General features: G+C 49.4%; 1 protein-coding gene across 1 annotated transcript; it reads right to left on the minus strand.

The window, feature by feature from the left end:
• Nucleotides 1–14,013: 14,013 nt before the first annotated feature.
• On the minus strand, nucleotides 14,014–15,510 carry opn4.1 (opsin 4.1). Its single transcript, XM_060931504.1, has one exon. The coding sequence runs from the start codon at nucleotides 15,508–15,510 to the stop codon at nucleotides 14,014–14,016; it is 1,497 nt and encodes a 498-aa protein (XP_060787487.1).
• Nucleotides 15,511–15,803: the final 293 nt, after the last annotated feature.

Here is a 15,803-nt window from a genome sequence, read left to right on the forward strand (position 1 = left end):
TTAAATAAGCTAATGCTTCTTCCTACTCCTTTTCAAACATGTTAAGTTAATATTGTTTCCATTGTTTTTAATTGAATTAAGTGTTTTTATTTGTTCTTTTGTGTTTGTTTTGTGTTTGTTTTTTTCTCTTCTGTTTTGTACTACTTTGACATGTTTGAAATAAAGCATTCATTCATTCATTCATTCACTTCTCAGTCTATTCAGAAAAGAAAACATGGCAGAATCCATCCCATCCATCCGTTATCTGTAGCCGCTTATCTTGTCATACAGGGTCACAGGCGAGCTGGAGCCTATCCTAGCTGATTATGGGTGAGAGGCGGGGTACACCCTGGACAAGTCGCCAGGTCATCACAGGGCTGACACATGGACACAAACAACCATTCACATCCATCCATTATCTGTAGCCGCTTATCCTGTCGTACAGGGTCTATACGACATCCTGTCATTCACTGCACTGAATTGCATACACTACGTTGTCCTGTTTGTGTCTGGCTATTCTGTCCTTAACGACGATGGTGCAGAAGGTCCTCATCAGAGAGATACTCTTTACAGATGATGCCGCCCTCACCGCCCACACCGAGGAAGCACTACAGCGACTCATCACCTGCTTCGCAGATGCCTGCAACGAGTTTGGGCTCACTATAAGCCTGAAAAAGACCAACATCATGGGCCAGGATGTCAGCAGAGCTCCCTACATCACCATCAGCAACCACACCCTCGAAGTGGTGGATAGGTTCACCTATCTGGGCTCCACCATCTCCAGCAACCTCTCTCTCGACACCGAGCTGAGCATGCGGATTGGCAAAGCAGTAACAGCAATGGCCCGTCTTGCGAAGAGAGTCTGGGACAACACCATGCTCACGACCAACACCAAAATGAGAGTGTATCAGGCCTGTGTGCTGAGCACTCTCCTCTATGAAAGCAAAGCATGGACCCTCTACTCCCGCCAAGAACGCAGACTGAACGCCTTCCACATGTGCTGTCTCAGAAGACTTCTGGGCATCACCTGGCAGGACCATGTCACCAACACCGATGTCCTGGCCAAGGCAGCGATGCCCAGCATGTTTGCCATGCTAACCCAGAGACGACTGTGCTGGCTAGGCCACGTCAGCTGCATGGACGACGGCTGCATCCCAAAGGACGTGCTGTATGGTGAGCTGGCCACAGGCTCCAGACCCACAGGACAACCTGCACTACACTGCAAGGATGTGTGCAAGCGTGACCTGAGGGCAGGCAGCTTCAACCCTGTAGACCTGGAAACGGCGGCCTCAGACCGCACCGGCTGGTGGTCCACCACCAAGGCCATCATTGGGGAAGCCGAGGAAAGGAGAGAGACCCAGTGGGGGGAGAGGAGGCTCCGACGACAGCGGAGACTGCAGATGGCATCAACAGACACCCAACCAAGCAACTTCAACTGCAGCAACTGTAGCAGACCGTGCGGCTCACACATTGGCCTATACAGTCATACTAGGTGCTGCAACTCGACAACTGATGGATGACCCCTGGCGCAGATCACCATGATCTTTCGAGATCGAAGGAGCCAACTGAACTGAACATTGTCCTGTTTGTGTCTGGCTATTCTGTCCTTAGGGTGGACCAGTTTCTGCTTCAGGGTGTTATTGGGTCTGAAATGTACCAGAATGTTGTGTTTGTAGAAGATCCTCCTGAGTTTCTCAGATAAACCAGAAATGTAGGGAATGACAATGTTCTTGCATTTGTTCCTGTTATCCTCCTTGTCCGTTATGTTCCTTTTTCTGCTCTTGAAGAAAGCCCAGTTGGGATACTCGCAGTTCTGAAGTGCTTTCTTGATGTGATTTTGCTCCTTCTCTTTTCCTCTACCATTGTAGGAATGTTCTGAGCCCTGTGTGGGAAACCCACACACACAGATCAATACCTACTCTTCGACTCACACCACCCACTGGAACACAAATTGGGGGTCATTAGGACCTTGCAACACAGGGCTCAGTGCAGTGAGGAATGCACGGACTCATATATTGGGGAAACAAAACAACCGCTTCACAGGCGCATGGCTCAATACAGGAGAGCCAGTTCCTCAGGCCAGGACTCTGCTGCCTATCTTCATCTTAACAACAATGGACACTCATTTCAGGATTGCAATGTACACATTTTAGCCAGAGAGGATCGTTGGTATGAGCAAGGAGTTAAAGAAGCCATTTTTGTCAACCTGGAACGGCCATCACTGAACAGAGGTGGGGGTCTAAGACACCATTTATCAGCCATCTACAATGCAGTCCTTGGCACATTTCCCAGACAACTGAATGCACACCAAAACCCAGCTGTTTTCAGTGACTCACAGGAGGACAGAAAGAACCAACAACCACTGATCACCCCAACGACTCTCTAGGCCGTTCACACCCAGCCCCCAGTGACCCACACCAACAGGATGACTCAACAACACTGTGGCAGCAGGGGCGTGGTCAAGCGTCGGTCTGTGACCGGAGGGCGGAGTCAGGGAAGGTAAGTGGCAGAATCACTGCACCTGATGTTAATTAATGTGTTTGTGTGTCTTCCCCAGTGATCGCACCCTATTTAAGGAGAGAGAGCGAGAGCAGAGGGAGCTCTCCCCTGAACCAGACACCGGATGTGTGTGTGTGCGAGTGTGTCTGGTTATTATTATTATTGAGAGACCACTGAAAAGTGTTAACAATAAAAGGGTTTGCAAAACTTAGTTCAGTCCTGCCGTCTTCTGTGCTCCGCCCACTTCTATGAACTGCCACAGTGGTGCTGAAACCCGGGACGTGGAGCACAGAAACAGAACAGTCCCATGGAGTCCTCCCCTTTCGCCGACCTGATCCACGCCCTTGCCACAGCCCAGCAAAGCCAGCACCAGGTGCTAGTCACCCTCCGGAAGGAGCAGGAGAGGTTGTCTGCTGTCCTGCCGTCGGGACAGCCGCCAAATGGTCCTCCGCCAGCTCGATTGCCTGATCCAGCGACGCCGGGCGGTGGCACTGGACCCACTCTGCGGTTCCTGCTGGTAAGCATGCGATGAACTGCTCCAGTATCACCTGGTCGATGATTCCCTCGGCGTCACGGTTGTCGGCCCTCAACCACCGCCAGCAGGCGTCCCGGAGTTGCTAGCCAAACGCAAACGGCCGGCTGACTTCCTCCAAGCACAAAGCGCGGAAGCACTGTCGGTGTTGTTCAGGGGTGCACCCCACACGCTGGAGGATGGCCCGGCGAAGGTCCGCATAGGCCAGCCAGTGGTCAGCGGGGAGCTGTAGCACGGCCAGCTGCGCCTCTCCTGTTAGCAGGGGGAGGAGGCGCGCGCTGTTCCACTGGCCATCCCGAGGTCTCTGCTACCTGCTCAGAGAGCGTTAGGAAGGCCTCGGGGTCGTCCTGCGGGCCCTTCCCCCTCACCCTAACGAAGATGGGCCCGCAGGACGACCCCGAGGCCTTCCTAACGCTCTCTGAGCAGGTAGCAGAGACACCGGATGTGTGTGCGTGCGAGTGTGTCTGGTTATTATTATTATTGAGAGACCACTGAAAAGTGTTAACAATAAAAGGGTTTGCAAAACTTAGTTCTGTCCTGCCGTCTTTTGTGCTCCGCCCACTTCTACGAACTGCCACAGTGGTGCTGAAACCCGGGACGTGGAGCACAGAAACAGAACAGCCCCATGGAGTCCTTCCCTTTCGCCAACCTGGTCCACGCCCTCGCCACGGCCCAGCAAAGCCAGCACCAGGCGCTAGTCACCCTCCGGAAGGAGCAGGAGCAACGGTTTGAGGCCCTGGTGTTGGCTCAGCAGGAAGATCGACAGGCGTTCCGGCACCTCCTCGCGTCGGCGGGGTCCACCAACTCCACCGCTGCGGGCCCTTCCCCCTCACCCTAATGAAGATGGGCCCGCAGGACGACCCCGAGGCCTTCCTAACGCTCTCTGAGCAGGTAGCAGAGACCTCGGGATGGCCAGTGGAACAGCGCGCGCCTCCTCCCCCTGCTAACAGGAGAGGCGCAGCTGGCCGTGCTACAGCTCCCCGCTGACCACTGGCTGGCCTATGCGGACCTTCGCCGGGCCATCCTCCAGCGTGTGGGGTGCACCCCTGAACAACACCGACAGTGCTTCCGCGCTTTGTGCTTGGAGGAAGTCAGCCGGCCGTTCGCGTTTGGCTAGCAACTCCGGGACGCCTGCTGGCGGTGGTTGAGGGCCGACAACCGTGACGCCGAGGGAATCATCGACCAGGTGATACTGGAGCAGTTCATCGCATGCTTACCAGCAGGAACCGCAGAGTGGGTCCAGTGCCACCGCCCGGCGTCGCTGGATCAGGCAATCGAGCTGGCGGAGGACCATTTGGCGGCTGTCCCGATGGCAGGACAGCAGACAACCTCTTCTCCCCTCTCCTCTCTCTCTCTCTCTCTCCTCCTGTGTCTCATCTTTGTCCTGTTCCCCCACCACGGAGGCGGGGGCCGGCGCCACCCCAGCTGGCCCGCCGCACCCGCGGTGCCCTCCCGTTTCTCCCTTCTGTGTCTGTCTCTCCCCCCCTCAGGTGAGTGAGCCCCAGAGCACCAGTGCAGAAAGGAAGCCTGGGCCGGTTTGCTGGCGCTGCGGGGTAGTCTGGCTAAAACAACTTCAAAGCTCTGCAAGCATTGGTCTGGCATAGATATTAAGCCCAACCGTTTCCCAAAGCGCGTGGTTGACCCGCCTCCCTGAAATGCCTCAGTTTGCTACTGGTCGAAGCCAGAAAAGGCTGTGACGAAGCTTAAACCAATCACATCACTCTTTCCTCTGACGTATGTGACGCGACGGAAACTGCTTGAGTAACAGGAAGAAGAAGGAGGAGCTGAAGAGGAAGAGGACGATAATAGTGTGATCAAAGGTGAGACGACCACAACGATAGGATTCTCGCTGAGCCCCATTGATTTGGCTACCAGTGGAGCTAACTGGTAGATTAAACTCTTACCGAAGCCGGTTGGGAGCAAGGCAGAAACGTCCTTCCTTTCAATAAATACCTCCAGTGCTGCTCTTTGCTCCGTTTTCAATGAGAACTTCCCATTGAATGCTTTCAATACAGCATCTACCGCTGTGTCAAAGGCTTGCCACTGCTCCATGTTCGTAATGTTTCTAGTGAATGAAGCGCTTCCGGCATAGATTCTGTAAATAATCTATGGCTTCCGGTCGCAGTTCTACTACGTCACTGCCTTGAACACACCTCTACCCAGGGCCGTTGAAGATGCTCAAAGTTGATTGGCTCCCGATTTTTCGGGAGCTTGGAAGAGCTGGAGATAGCTTGCCTTGCCAGACTAAGTTTGCAACAGCCCCCCATGTTGCATCACACTTAGGATGGGCGGGCCCAGGCTAGCTGCGGGGAGCCGGGCCACATCCAACAGCAGTGCTCGGTAATGGAGGTGGGCGCGGTGGTTCGGATCCCCGACGCACCAGGAGCCACCCTCAATTGGGCCGGAGCGTATCGCATACCGGTGAGTGTCCAAGGGGATACATATCAGGCGTTGGTGGATTCTGGTTGTAATCAGACCTCAATCCACCAAAGCCTGGTGCAAGACGAGGCATTGGGGGGAGCACAATTGGTGAAGGTGTTGTGTGTGCACGGGGATGTTTACAACTACCCTTTAGTGTCGGTCCACATTCTTTTTCGAGGGGAAAAATTTATAGTAAAGGCGGCGGTTAATCCTTGCCTTACCCACTCGATAATTTTGGGGACTGATTGGCCGGGATTTGGGGAATTAATGAGTCATTTAGTGAAGAGTGGGTCCTGCCGTAGTTTAACAGAGGGAGGTCCCGGTGTCGCGTTGGCGGGAGCAGCTGTCACAGAGCCGTCTATGTCATCGCGTCAGAGTGAGGAGCCGCTGGCTCCTCCTCTCTCTATTGGGGAATCCCTCAAAGATTTTCCATTAGAGCAATCACGAGACAAGACTCTGCGGTATGCGTTTGACCAAGTGAGAGTAATCAATGGTCAAACGCTCCAGCCAAACGCCACCCCGTCCTTCCCCTACTGCGCAATTATGAAGTATAGATTATACGGAGTGACGCAGGACACTCAGACTAAAGAGCAAGTCACGCAGCTTTTGATTCTGAAGAGCCGCTGGGAATTGGTATTCCAGGTGGCTCACTTTAATCCCATGGCTGGACACTTAGGGCAGGATAAAACACTAGCCCGAATAATGGCCCGGTTCTATTGGCTAGGGATTCGCGGCAATGTCTGTAGGTGGTGTACGGCATGCCGCGAATGCCAGTTAGTAAATCCAGCGGCCATTCCAAAAGCGCCTTTGCACCCGCTCCCATTAATCGAGACCCCGTTCGAAAGAATTGGGATGGATCTCGTTGGGCCATTAGATCGGTCAACACGAGGGTACCACTTTATATTAGTTCTGGTGGACTATGCAACGTGATACCCGGAAGCGGTGCCTCTTCGCAATATCTCAGCACGCAGTATTGCGGAAGCGCTCTTCCACGTCATCTCCCGAGTTGGAATTCCGAAAGAGATTCTGACTGACCAAAGCACCTCATTTATGTCACGTACACTGAACGAACTGTATGGGTTATTGGGTATTAAACCGATCCGCACCAGCATTTATCACCCACAAACGGACGGTCTAGTTGAACGGTTCAATCGCACCCTCAAGAATATAATTTAAAAATTCGTAAGTGAGGACGCATGTAATTGGGATAAATGGCTCGAACCTTTGTTATTTGCAGTGCGAGAGGTCCCCCAAGCCTCCACGGGGTTCTCCCCGTTTTAATTGTTATATGGGCATAAGCCGCGTGGCATTCTAGATGTGCTGCGAGAAAATTGGGGGGAGGGACCTTCACCAAGTAAAAATGAAATTCAATACGTTATTGATCTGCGTGCAAAACTCCACACACTCACACACCTAACCCAGGAGAATTTGCGGCAGGCCCAAGAACGACAAACCCACCTGTACGACAAGGGTACGCTCCTTAGGGAGTTCGCACAGAGAGATAAAGTACTCGTACTGTTGCCCACATCGAGCTCCAAATTGGTCGCCAAGTGGCAAGGACCCTTTGAGGTCACACGGCGAGTCGGGGACATTGACTATGAGGTGAGGCGAACGGACAGGGCTGGGGCGCTACAGATTTACCACCTCAATCTGCTCAAACTCTGGAACGAGGAGGTCCCCGTGGCGTTGGTGTCGGTAGTTTCAGAGAAGGCGGAGCTGGAGCCTGAGGTTCAAAAGGGAGCATTGGCATCACATACCTCTCCGGTCCCCTGTGGAGACCACCTCTCCCCAACCCAACTTGCGGAGGTTGCCCAGTTGCAGACCGAGTTTTCGGACGTGTTCTCACCCCTGCCCGATCGCACCAACCTCATAGAGCATCACATTGAGACGCCCCCGGGGATGGTAGTGCGTAGCCACCCTTACAGGCTACCCAAACACAAGAAAAAAGTGGTTCGGGAAGAACTCGAGGCCATGCTCAAAATGGGCATCGTCGAGGAGTCCCACAGTGACTGGAGCAGCCTGCTGGTCTTGGTACCCAAGGCCGATGGGTCGGTCCGGTTCTGTGTAGACTATAGAGAAGTCAACGCGGTGTCTAAATTCGATGCGTACCCAATGCCTCGTATTGATGAGTTGCTCGATTGACTAGGCACGGTTCGCTTTTATTCGACACTGGATTTGACAAAGGGTTATTGGCAGATCCCCTTGACTCCATTATCTCGAGAAAAAACGGCCTTTTCCACACCGTTCGGCTTACACCAGTTTGTCACACTTCCTTTTGGGCTGTTTGGGACGCCCGCTACGTTCCAGCGGCTGATGGATAGGGTCTTCCGCCCCCACGCCACCTATGCGGCCGCCTACCTCAACAACATCATTATCTAATGACTGGCCACGGCACCTCCAGCACCTGAGGGCTTTCCTTAGGTCACTGAGGCGAGCGGGTCTCACAGCCAACCCAAAGAAGTGTGCGATTGGGCAGGTGGAAGTACGGTATCTGGGCTTCCACTTGGGCAATGGGCAGGTGCATCCCCAAATTAACAAGACAGCAGCAATTGCGGCCTGCCTGAGGCCCAAGACCAAAAAAGGGGGTGAGACAGTTCCTGGGGCTGGCTGGCTATTATCGTAGGTTTATACCTAATTATTCAGACGTCACCAGCCCGCTGACTGATCTCACTAAAAAGGGGGCACCAGATCCGGTCCAGTGGACGGAGCAATGCCAGCGGGCTTTTTTTGAGGTAAAGGCTACACTGTGTGGGGGGCCACTTTTACACTCCCCTGACTTTTCTCTCCCCTTTATGTTACAGACGGATGCGTCGGACAGAGGGCTGGGGGCTGTTTTGTCCCAGGAGGTGGAGGGGGAGGAACGCCCAGTATTGTATATCAGTAGAAAGCTGTTGGTGCGTGAGGGGCGCTACAGCACCATTGAAAAGGAGTGCCTAGCAATCAAGTGGGCGGTCCTCACCCTCCGTTACTACCTGCTGGGACGCCCTTTCACCCTCTGTTTGGACCACACGCCCCTCCAGTGGCTCCACCGCATGAAGGATGCCAATGCGTGGATCACCCATTGGTATCCGGCACTCCAACCCTTTAACTTCAAGGTGATCCACAGGCTGGGGGCGCAGATGGTCATGGCGGACTTCCTCTCCCGTCAAGGGGGGGGGAGTCGGCTGCAGGCCAGACAGCCACCTGGCCTGAGTCGGGCGGTGGGGGTATGTGGCAGCAGGGGCGTGGTCAAGCATCGGTCTGTGACCAGAGGGCGGAGTCAGGGAAGGTAAGTGGCAGAATCACTGCACCTGATGTTAATTAATGTGTTTGTGTGTCTTCCCCAGTGATCGCGCCCTATTTAAGGAGAGAGAGCAAGAGCAGAGGGAGCTCTCCCCCAAACCAGACACCGGATGTGTGTGCGTGCGAGTGTGTCTGGTTATTATTATTATTGAGAGACCACTGAAAAGTGTTAACAATAAAAGGGTTTGCAAAACTTAGTTCTGTCCTGCCGTCTTTTGTGCTCCGCCCACTTCTACGAACTGCCACAGTGGTGCTGAAACCCGGGACGTGGAGCACAGAAACAGAACAGCCCCATGGAGTCCTTCCCTTTCGCCAACCTGGTCCACGCCCTCGCCACGGCCCAGCAAAGCCAGCACCAGGCGCTAGTCACCCTCCGGAAGGAGCAGGAGCAACGGTTTGAGGCCCTGGTGTTGGCTCAGCAGGAAGATCGACAGGCGTTCCGGCACCTCCTCGCGTCGGCGGGGTCCACCAACTCCACCGCTGCGGGCCCTTCCCCCTCACCCTAACGAAGATGGGCCCGCAGGACGACCCTGAGGCCTTCCTAACGCTCTTTGAGCAGGTAGCAGAGACCTCGGGATGGCCGGTGGAACAGCGAGTAGTGCGCCTCCTCCCCCTGCTAACGGCGCACTTCTATGAACTGCCACAGACACCTTAGGATTGCTTTTCATCCATGAGAGGATAAATACCTGATACTCCCTATTAGTCAGACAGAACTGAAGAAACCTTTCGGATGAGAGGAGAAACGTCTTCAAGAATCTTCAAGTAAGTCCAGTTACTCTCTTTTACCACCCACAACTCAAATGAGAACAAGATAAGATCAAGACAAAAACTCATCTCGCAATACCAAGAAGCAACAGGACAAATGAAAGATCTGCCAAGAAAGCCAGATTAGAAGCAGCACAAACCTTAGCGAGTTTGGATACACAAGGAGAACAATGCAGGTCAACTTTGCCAGGTGAGATATTAGTATTAGTCTTTAGTAGTCTTTCCAGTAACTTCGTTTTACTTGTACACTTTTTGTTTACAGACATACCAGAGTCAAATTAAATTGTGCCTGAAACCCTCCCAGCAGAGACGCACTCTGAAAGTGGTTGCCAGATGGAACTCACTGTGTTACAAGCATCTCAAATGGAGCAGTGCAATAGAGGGATGACTTGTGAATTGGTGGAACTTAAGAAAAAATACTGGAAGCTGATTTTACTTGATAAGATTGCCAAAGCATGCTGTGTCTTGTGTAATTTATCTTTATCGATTGTTCATTTTGATTAGAGTGATTTTACTTTGTCTATAAAAAGAAAATAGAATTAGCATAAAGTAGTACTATTTGCTTAGTGATGGGGAAGTCATAGCCTAATGGTTAGAGAAGCAGCTATGGGTTCAGAAGATTGCTGGTTCAATTCCCTGGACCACCAAAAATGGCTGATGTGCCCTTGAGCAAGGTGCCTAACCCCCGGCTGCTCTGGGTATGTTATAAGTCCCTCTGGATAAAAGCATCTGCTAAATGCCATGAATGTAACATTTTTATTGCATGCTTTTAGACTGTGGTTGTACCTTATTTTGGCAAAGATCTTTATTGTTTGACTGCGAGTTGGCCTAGTGGTTAGCATGTCCGCCTCTCGACCGGGAGATCGCGAATTCTACTTGCGGTCGGGTCATACCAAAGACCATCATAAAAATGGTACCTACTTCTGTCTGGCAAGGCATGCTGCAATACAGATGCGAGTGGGGAAGTCAAACTCTTGCGGTTACCAGAGGACTAGCCCCCCACTGTAACCCTAACTGTATAGGCGAGAGGCCAAGGACTATGGAAATGGAGATCGGTGCTGCACCCGTATGACTTAAAGAGTTGGTTAGTACTGGGACAGGAGACTGCCTGGGAAGACCAGATTCTGGCATGAGAGGAACTTTGACTTAGGCTTATGTACTCCGACTCGGACTTGGATTCGTGCATTAACTGCACTTGGACTCATAAATTGGAGATGAGGACTCTGATTTTTTTTTTTGTAACATGCTATAATAATTTGACATAAGATATTTACAACCCCGATTCCAAAAAAGTTGGGACAAAGTACAAATTGTAAATAAAAACGGAATGCAATAATTTACAAATCTCAAAAACTGATATTGTATTCACAATAGAACATAGACAACATATCAAATGTCGAAAGTGAGACATTTTGAAATTTCATGCCAAATATTGGCTCTTTTGAAATTTCATGACAGCAACACATCTCAAAAAAGTTGGGACAGGGGCAATAAGAGGCTGGAAAAGTTAAAGGTACAAAAAAGGAACAGCTGGAGGACCAAATTGCAATTCATTAGGTCAATTGGCAATAGGTCATTAACATGACTGGGTATAAAAAGAGCATCTTGGAGTGGCAGCGGCTCTCAGAAGTAAAGATGGGAGGAGGATCACCAATCCCCCTAATTCTGTGCCGACAAATAGTGGAGCAATATCAGAAAGGAGTTTGAAAGTGTAAAATTGCAAAGAGTTTGAACATATCATCATCTACAGTGCATAATATCATCAAAAGATTCAGAGAATCTGGAAGAATCTCTGTGCGTAAGGGTCAAGGCTGGAAAACCATACTGGGTGCCCGTGATCTTCGGGCCCTTAGACAGCACTGCATCACATACAGGCATGCTTCTGTATTGGAAATCACAAAATGGGCTCAGGAATATTTCCAGAGAACATTATCTGTGAACACAATTCACCGTGCCATCCGCCGTTGCCAGCTAAAACTCTATAGTTCAAAGAAGAAGCCGTATCTAAACATGATCCAGAAGCGCAGACATCTTCTCTGGGCCAAGGCTCATTTAAAATGGACTGTGGCAAAGTGGAAAACTGTTCTGTGGTCAGACAAATCAAAATTTGAAGTTCTTTATGGAAATCAGGGATGCCGTGTCATTCGGACTAAAGAGGAGAAGGACGACCCAAGTTATCAGCTCTCAGTTCAGAAGCCTGCATCTCTGATGGTATGGGGTTGCATTAGTGCGTGTGGCATGGGCAGCTTACACATCTGGAAAGACACCATCAATGCTGAAAGGTATATCCAGGTTCTAGAGCAACATATGCTCCCATCCAGATGACGTCTCTTTCAGGGAACACCTTGCATTTTCCAACATGACAATGCCAAACCACATACTGCATCAATTACAGCATCATGGCTGTGTAGAAGAAGGGTCCGGGTACTGAACTGGCCAGCCTGCAGTCCAGATCTTTCACCCATAGAAAACATTTGGCGCATCATAAAATGGAAGATATGACAAAAAAGACCTAAGACAGTTGAGCAACTAGAATCCTACATTAGACAAGAATGGGTTAACATTCCTATCCCTAAACTTGAGCAACTTGTCTCCTCAGTCCCCAGACGTTTACAGACTGTTGTAAAGAGAAAAGGGGATGTCTCACAGTGGTAAACATGGCCTTGTCCCAACTTTTTTGAGATGTGTTGTTGTCATGAAATTTAAAATCACCTAATTTTTCTCTTTAAATGAAACATTTTCTCAGTTTAAACATTTGATATGTCATCTATGTTCTATTCTGAATAAAATATGGAATTTTGAAACTTCCACATCATTGCATTCCATTTTTATTTACAATTTGTACTTTGTCCCAACTTTTTTGGAATCGGGGTTGTATATCTACATTAATTTTTGTACTAATTTCGTGCAAGAGTGTCACACCTGTGCGTCTTGGTGCGTGGATCAGATAGACTTTCGGGTGCATTCCGGACAGTGCGTGTGCCAAGCGGACTCTTGTGCCTGTGTGCTGTAAACTACTTGCTCCTGCACAGGATTAAGGTACAATCAGCGCACCTATATAAAAACTGTGAAAACACACTTACTTTGCGAAGTATTAAGTTGTGTTGTTGACACATTACCGAGCCTTATTTCCTTGTTTGGTTCCCTGATTTTCTGTTTCTCATCTTTGATTCTGCCGAGTCTACGATAGCCTGTTTGTGTTTCGCTCTACCTATTGCCTGTTTCACCATTTTACAATTTTGCCTGCCGTTCTGGATTGTTTACCTGTCTTCACTTGTATTAATAAACACACCTTCTGCACTTACATCCGTCTCCCAACCATCTCTGACAGAATACTTTGCACTCCCTGACAAAGAGAATGCACATTCACCTGTTCATAGGCTACGGTACGTCATGTTCAGGAACAAACTACTGTTAATGTTGCTAAAACAGCTACCACCAAATGGTGTGGTTGGAGTCTTGTTCTCGGACTCGACTCGGATCAGTAGTGGACTCAACTCGGACTTGACTTGAAATTATTTTACTTGACTTGGACTTGAACACTGGGGACTCGAGACTGGACTCAGACTCGAGGTTTAGTGACTCAGCTACAACACTGCTTTGACTTTTTTGACTTTATTGTTTGAAATGTAAAGGTTTGTTGGGTTAATAATATAAAAACAAGAATAATTAGAATATCAAAAGATGGCATTCTGGATTTGCATATCATCCAACATGGCGGTGGGTGCATACGTCACACTGTTTTTTGTCATGTGGTTGCACACGAATGATATTGATGAATCTCATGGGAACTCATTACAAAAAAAAAACCAGGACAGCAAAGGTACTCCTGACTATTCTCATAGCAGTGATGTCAGGACTGGGAAAATTCATCGATTGGTTCTTCAAATACTGATTCTATCAGGAGAGAGAAAAACTGCAAAGATAACTGATGCACGTCTCTGAAATTTGCTGAAGCTGTAGGCGTTGCATAGATGACAACGAATAAAATGACAGTTGACTGTTACTATTGCTTTCTCATTACTGAGTTACAGCCAAGTAAGTCCTTTATCACTGAGTCCTTTATCTTTCTATAGTTGACCTGATGAAGATCTGGTATCTGATGATGCCAAAAGGGTTTGATGAAGAAAGGCATGATAATAGAGATGTGAGTCATTGGAATGTCTTAACTGTGCTGTAGTTATGCTTAAGTAGGCTTAGACTGAGGGTGTCTGTAAAAATAAGAAGCATGGCTGATAAGTATTTTATTCAGGGTTTTAAAATATATAAAGTATACACCAGTGTACACAGGGCAGTTATGTCAGTAAATGCTTTGAAAAGAATTGTCAAGAACATTTTAGTTTTAGTAAAGCTAATACAATTTAATCCCATACATTCGGTGAAATTACATAGCACTACATTTGTACAAAAATAAAAGAGGAACAAGTGGAGCAATTTTTATGCATCTTTAATACTACCGTACACCATACAGTTTATATCAAAAAGCATTTTTTTAAGGAGAACATCCATCAAAGCCCTTCAATGGCAATCCTCTGTCAGTTATCTGATAGGAGAAAAGTTTTACCATCAGAAAGCAATCCTCCCTCTGGTTCCAGAATAATGGAAGGCACAGGCATGCTACTAACTCTGTCAGCTTTGACCATTTTCTGCCCAATTCCTGTGCTCATGCCAGCCTGCTCTGGAGGGATGGCAGTATCTGAAGAGATCTCTGTCGACACACGTCTGGCGAAAGGCAGCGAGTTGGCACTGGAGCCATCAGCCTCACTGTCTGTCCAGCAGGACTCTGTATCAGAAGCAGACGACAGCCGTGTCTTCCGCCAGTGGCAGTTAACACGCGTGGCATTGCCAATCCAGACGCCCAGGGGATGCTGGCTGGTTAGGGCTGTCTGATGAGAAGAGGTACCACTGCTCGAGACAGAGGATGAGCGCTTATTCGTTCCAACACACAGGATAGGGCGAAGAAGAGGAACATAGCGCACAATGGCTTGTCGGTATTTAGGGTGTGTAATAGCATAGATTATGGGGTTGTGGATGGCAGAGGCCTTGGCGAGTACTGCAGGGATGGAGTTCATATAAGGAGTGAGGACATGGGCATAGCCAGCTGTGGCTGTGAGAGCCACCACAGAGTATGGTGACCAGGAAATCACAAATAGTAAGATGACCAAGAGGGCCACTTTCGCCATTTTCCATTCGGTCTTGATGCATTCGAGCACCTTATGTGTCTCACTGGAGTCAAGCTGTCTGACCTCTCTCCGTGTTTTTCGAATGGCTTGGAACATGGCAAAGTAACAGGCACCAATAATGCTCAGAGGGATGAAGAAGACAAACATGAACAAAAGAATGGTGTAGGTGCGCACCGATGGCGTGAAAGACATGTAGTCCCAAGAACAGGAGGTCTGGAGACCCTCTGGAACATAAGCACTCCATCCAAAGAAAGGTGGTATACTCCAGCCCAGAGCATAGAGCCACAGCAGGGCTAAAACTGTACCAGCTCTGCTTTGACTGACTTGTCCTAGCAACGCAAAAGGCCGGGTTATGGCGAGGCAGCGATCGACGGCTATAGCTGTTAGAGTCATCATGGAGCAGATCCCAAAGAGGCCACCACAGAAGGCATACAGTTCACATGCAAGCTCTCCGAAAACCCAACGCTGGTGCAGGCTGGCCACAAAGAACACAGGTGACTGTGTGAGCGACATGAAGAAGTCAGACACAGCCAGGTTGACCACCAACATGTTGCCTCGTGTACGTAGTGAGTGGCTGCGACAGAACACGTAAATGACCAGCGCATTTCCTATTACACCTGTAATCCCCACTATGAGAATGACCGACCCAATAATGTAGTGAGCGTGATCCGGGATCTCCACAGGAGGAAACAGGCGCGCAAGTTCATGATGGTGGATGGGGGTTGGCCCATGGGATGGTCCATGCTGCATCTTGTAGCTCTCAGCACTTAGGGATTCCTTAAACACGGTCGTGCAGTTCGAATCACCCGGGTGGCAGAGATACTCACTCTGAGCTGAGTGCAGGTTCATGATCTTGGTAATGCCAAAATTCACCAAGAATGGTCCAAAAATATAATGTATATTTAAAACAAAATTACATAAACGTACGTTATGCTAAAAGAAGACTTTGTGGAAAGTGTAAAAAAAACATGTATCTTGTCCTGTTTCCACCTGAGCTAAAATGTCTCCAGCATTAGCTTTTTATATGGATATTGATCAATGCACACAGGATGGCATTGATTTGTGTTCTTTGATCTGTTTTTACATCTGTGAACTTTTGTTCTCAACTATAATGGAGATTTAAAATAGTAGCAGACTCAGAA

The sequence above is a fragment of the Neoarius graeffei genome, chromosome 1 (assembly GCF_027579695.1).
Source record: "Neoarius graeffei isolate fNeoGra1 chromosome 1, fNeoGra1.pri, whole genome shotgun sequence".
Taxonomy (NCBI): Eukaryota; Metazoa; Chordata; class Actinopteri; order Siluriformes; family Ariidae; genus Neoarius; species Neoarius graeffei.

Bases quoted from the DNA above. Each gene is read 5' to 3' on its own strand.
- opn4.1 (XM_060931504.1), bottom strand. From the start codon at position 15,510: ATGAACCTGCACTCAGCTCAGAGTGAGTATCTCTGCCACCCGGGTGAT.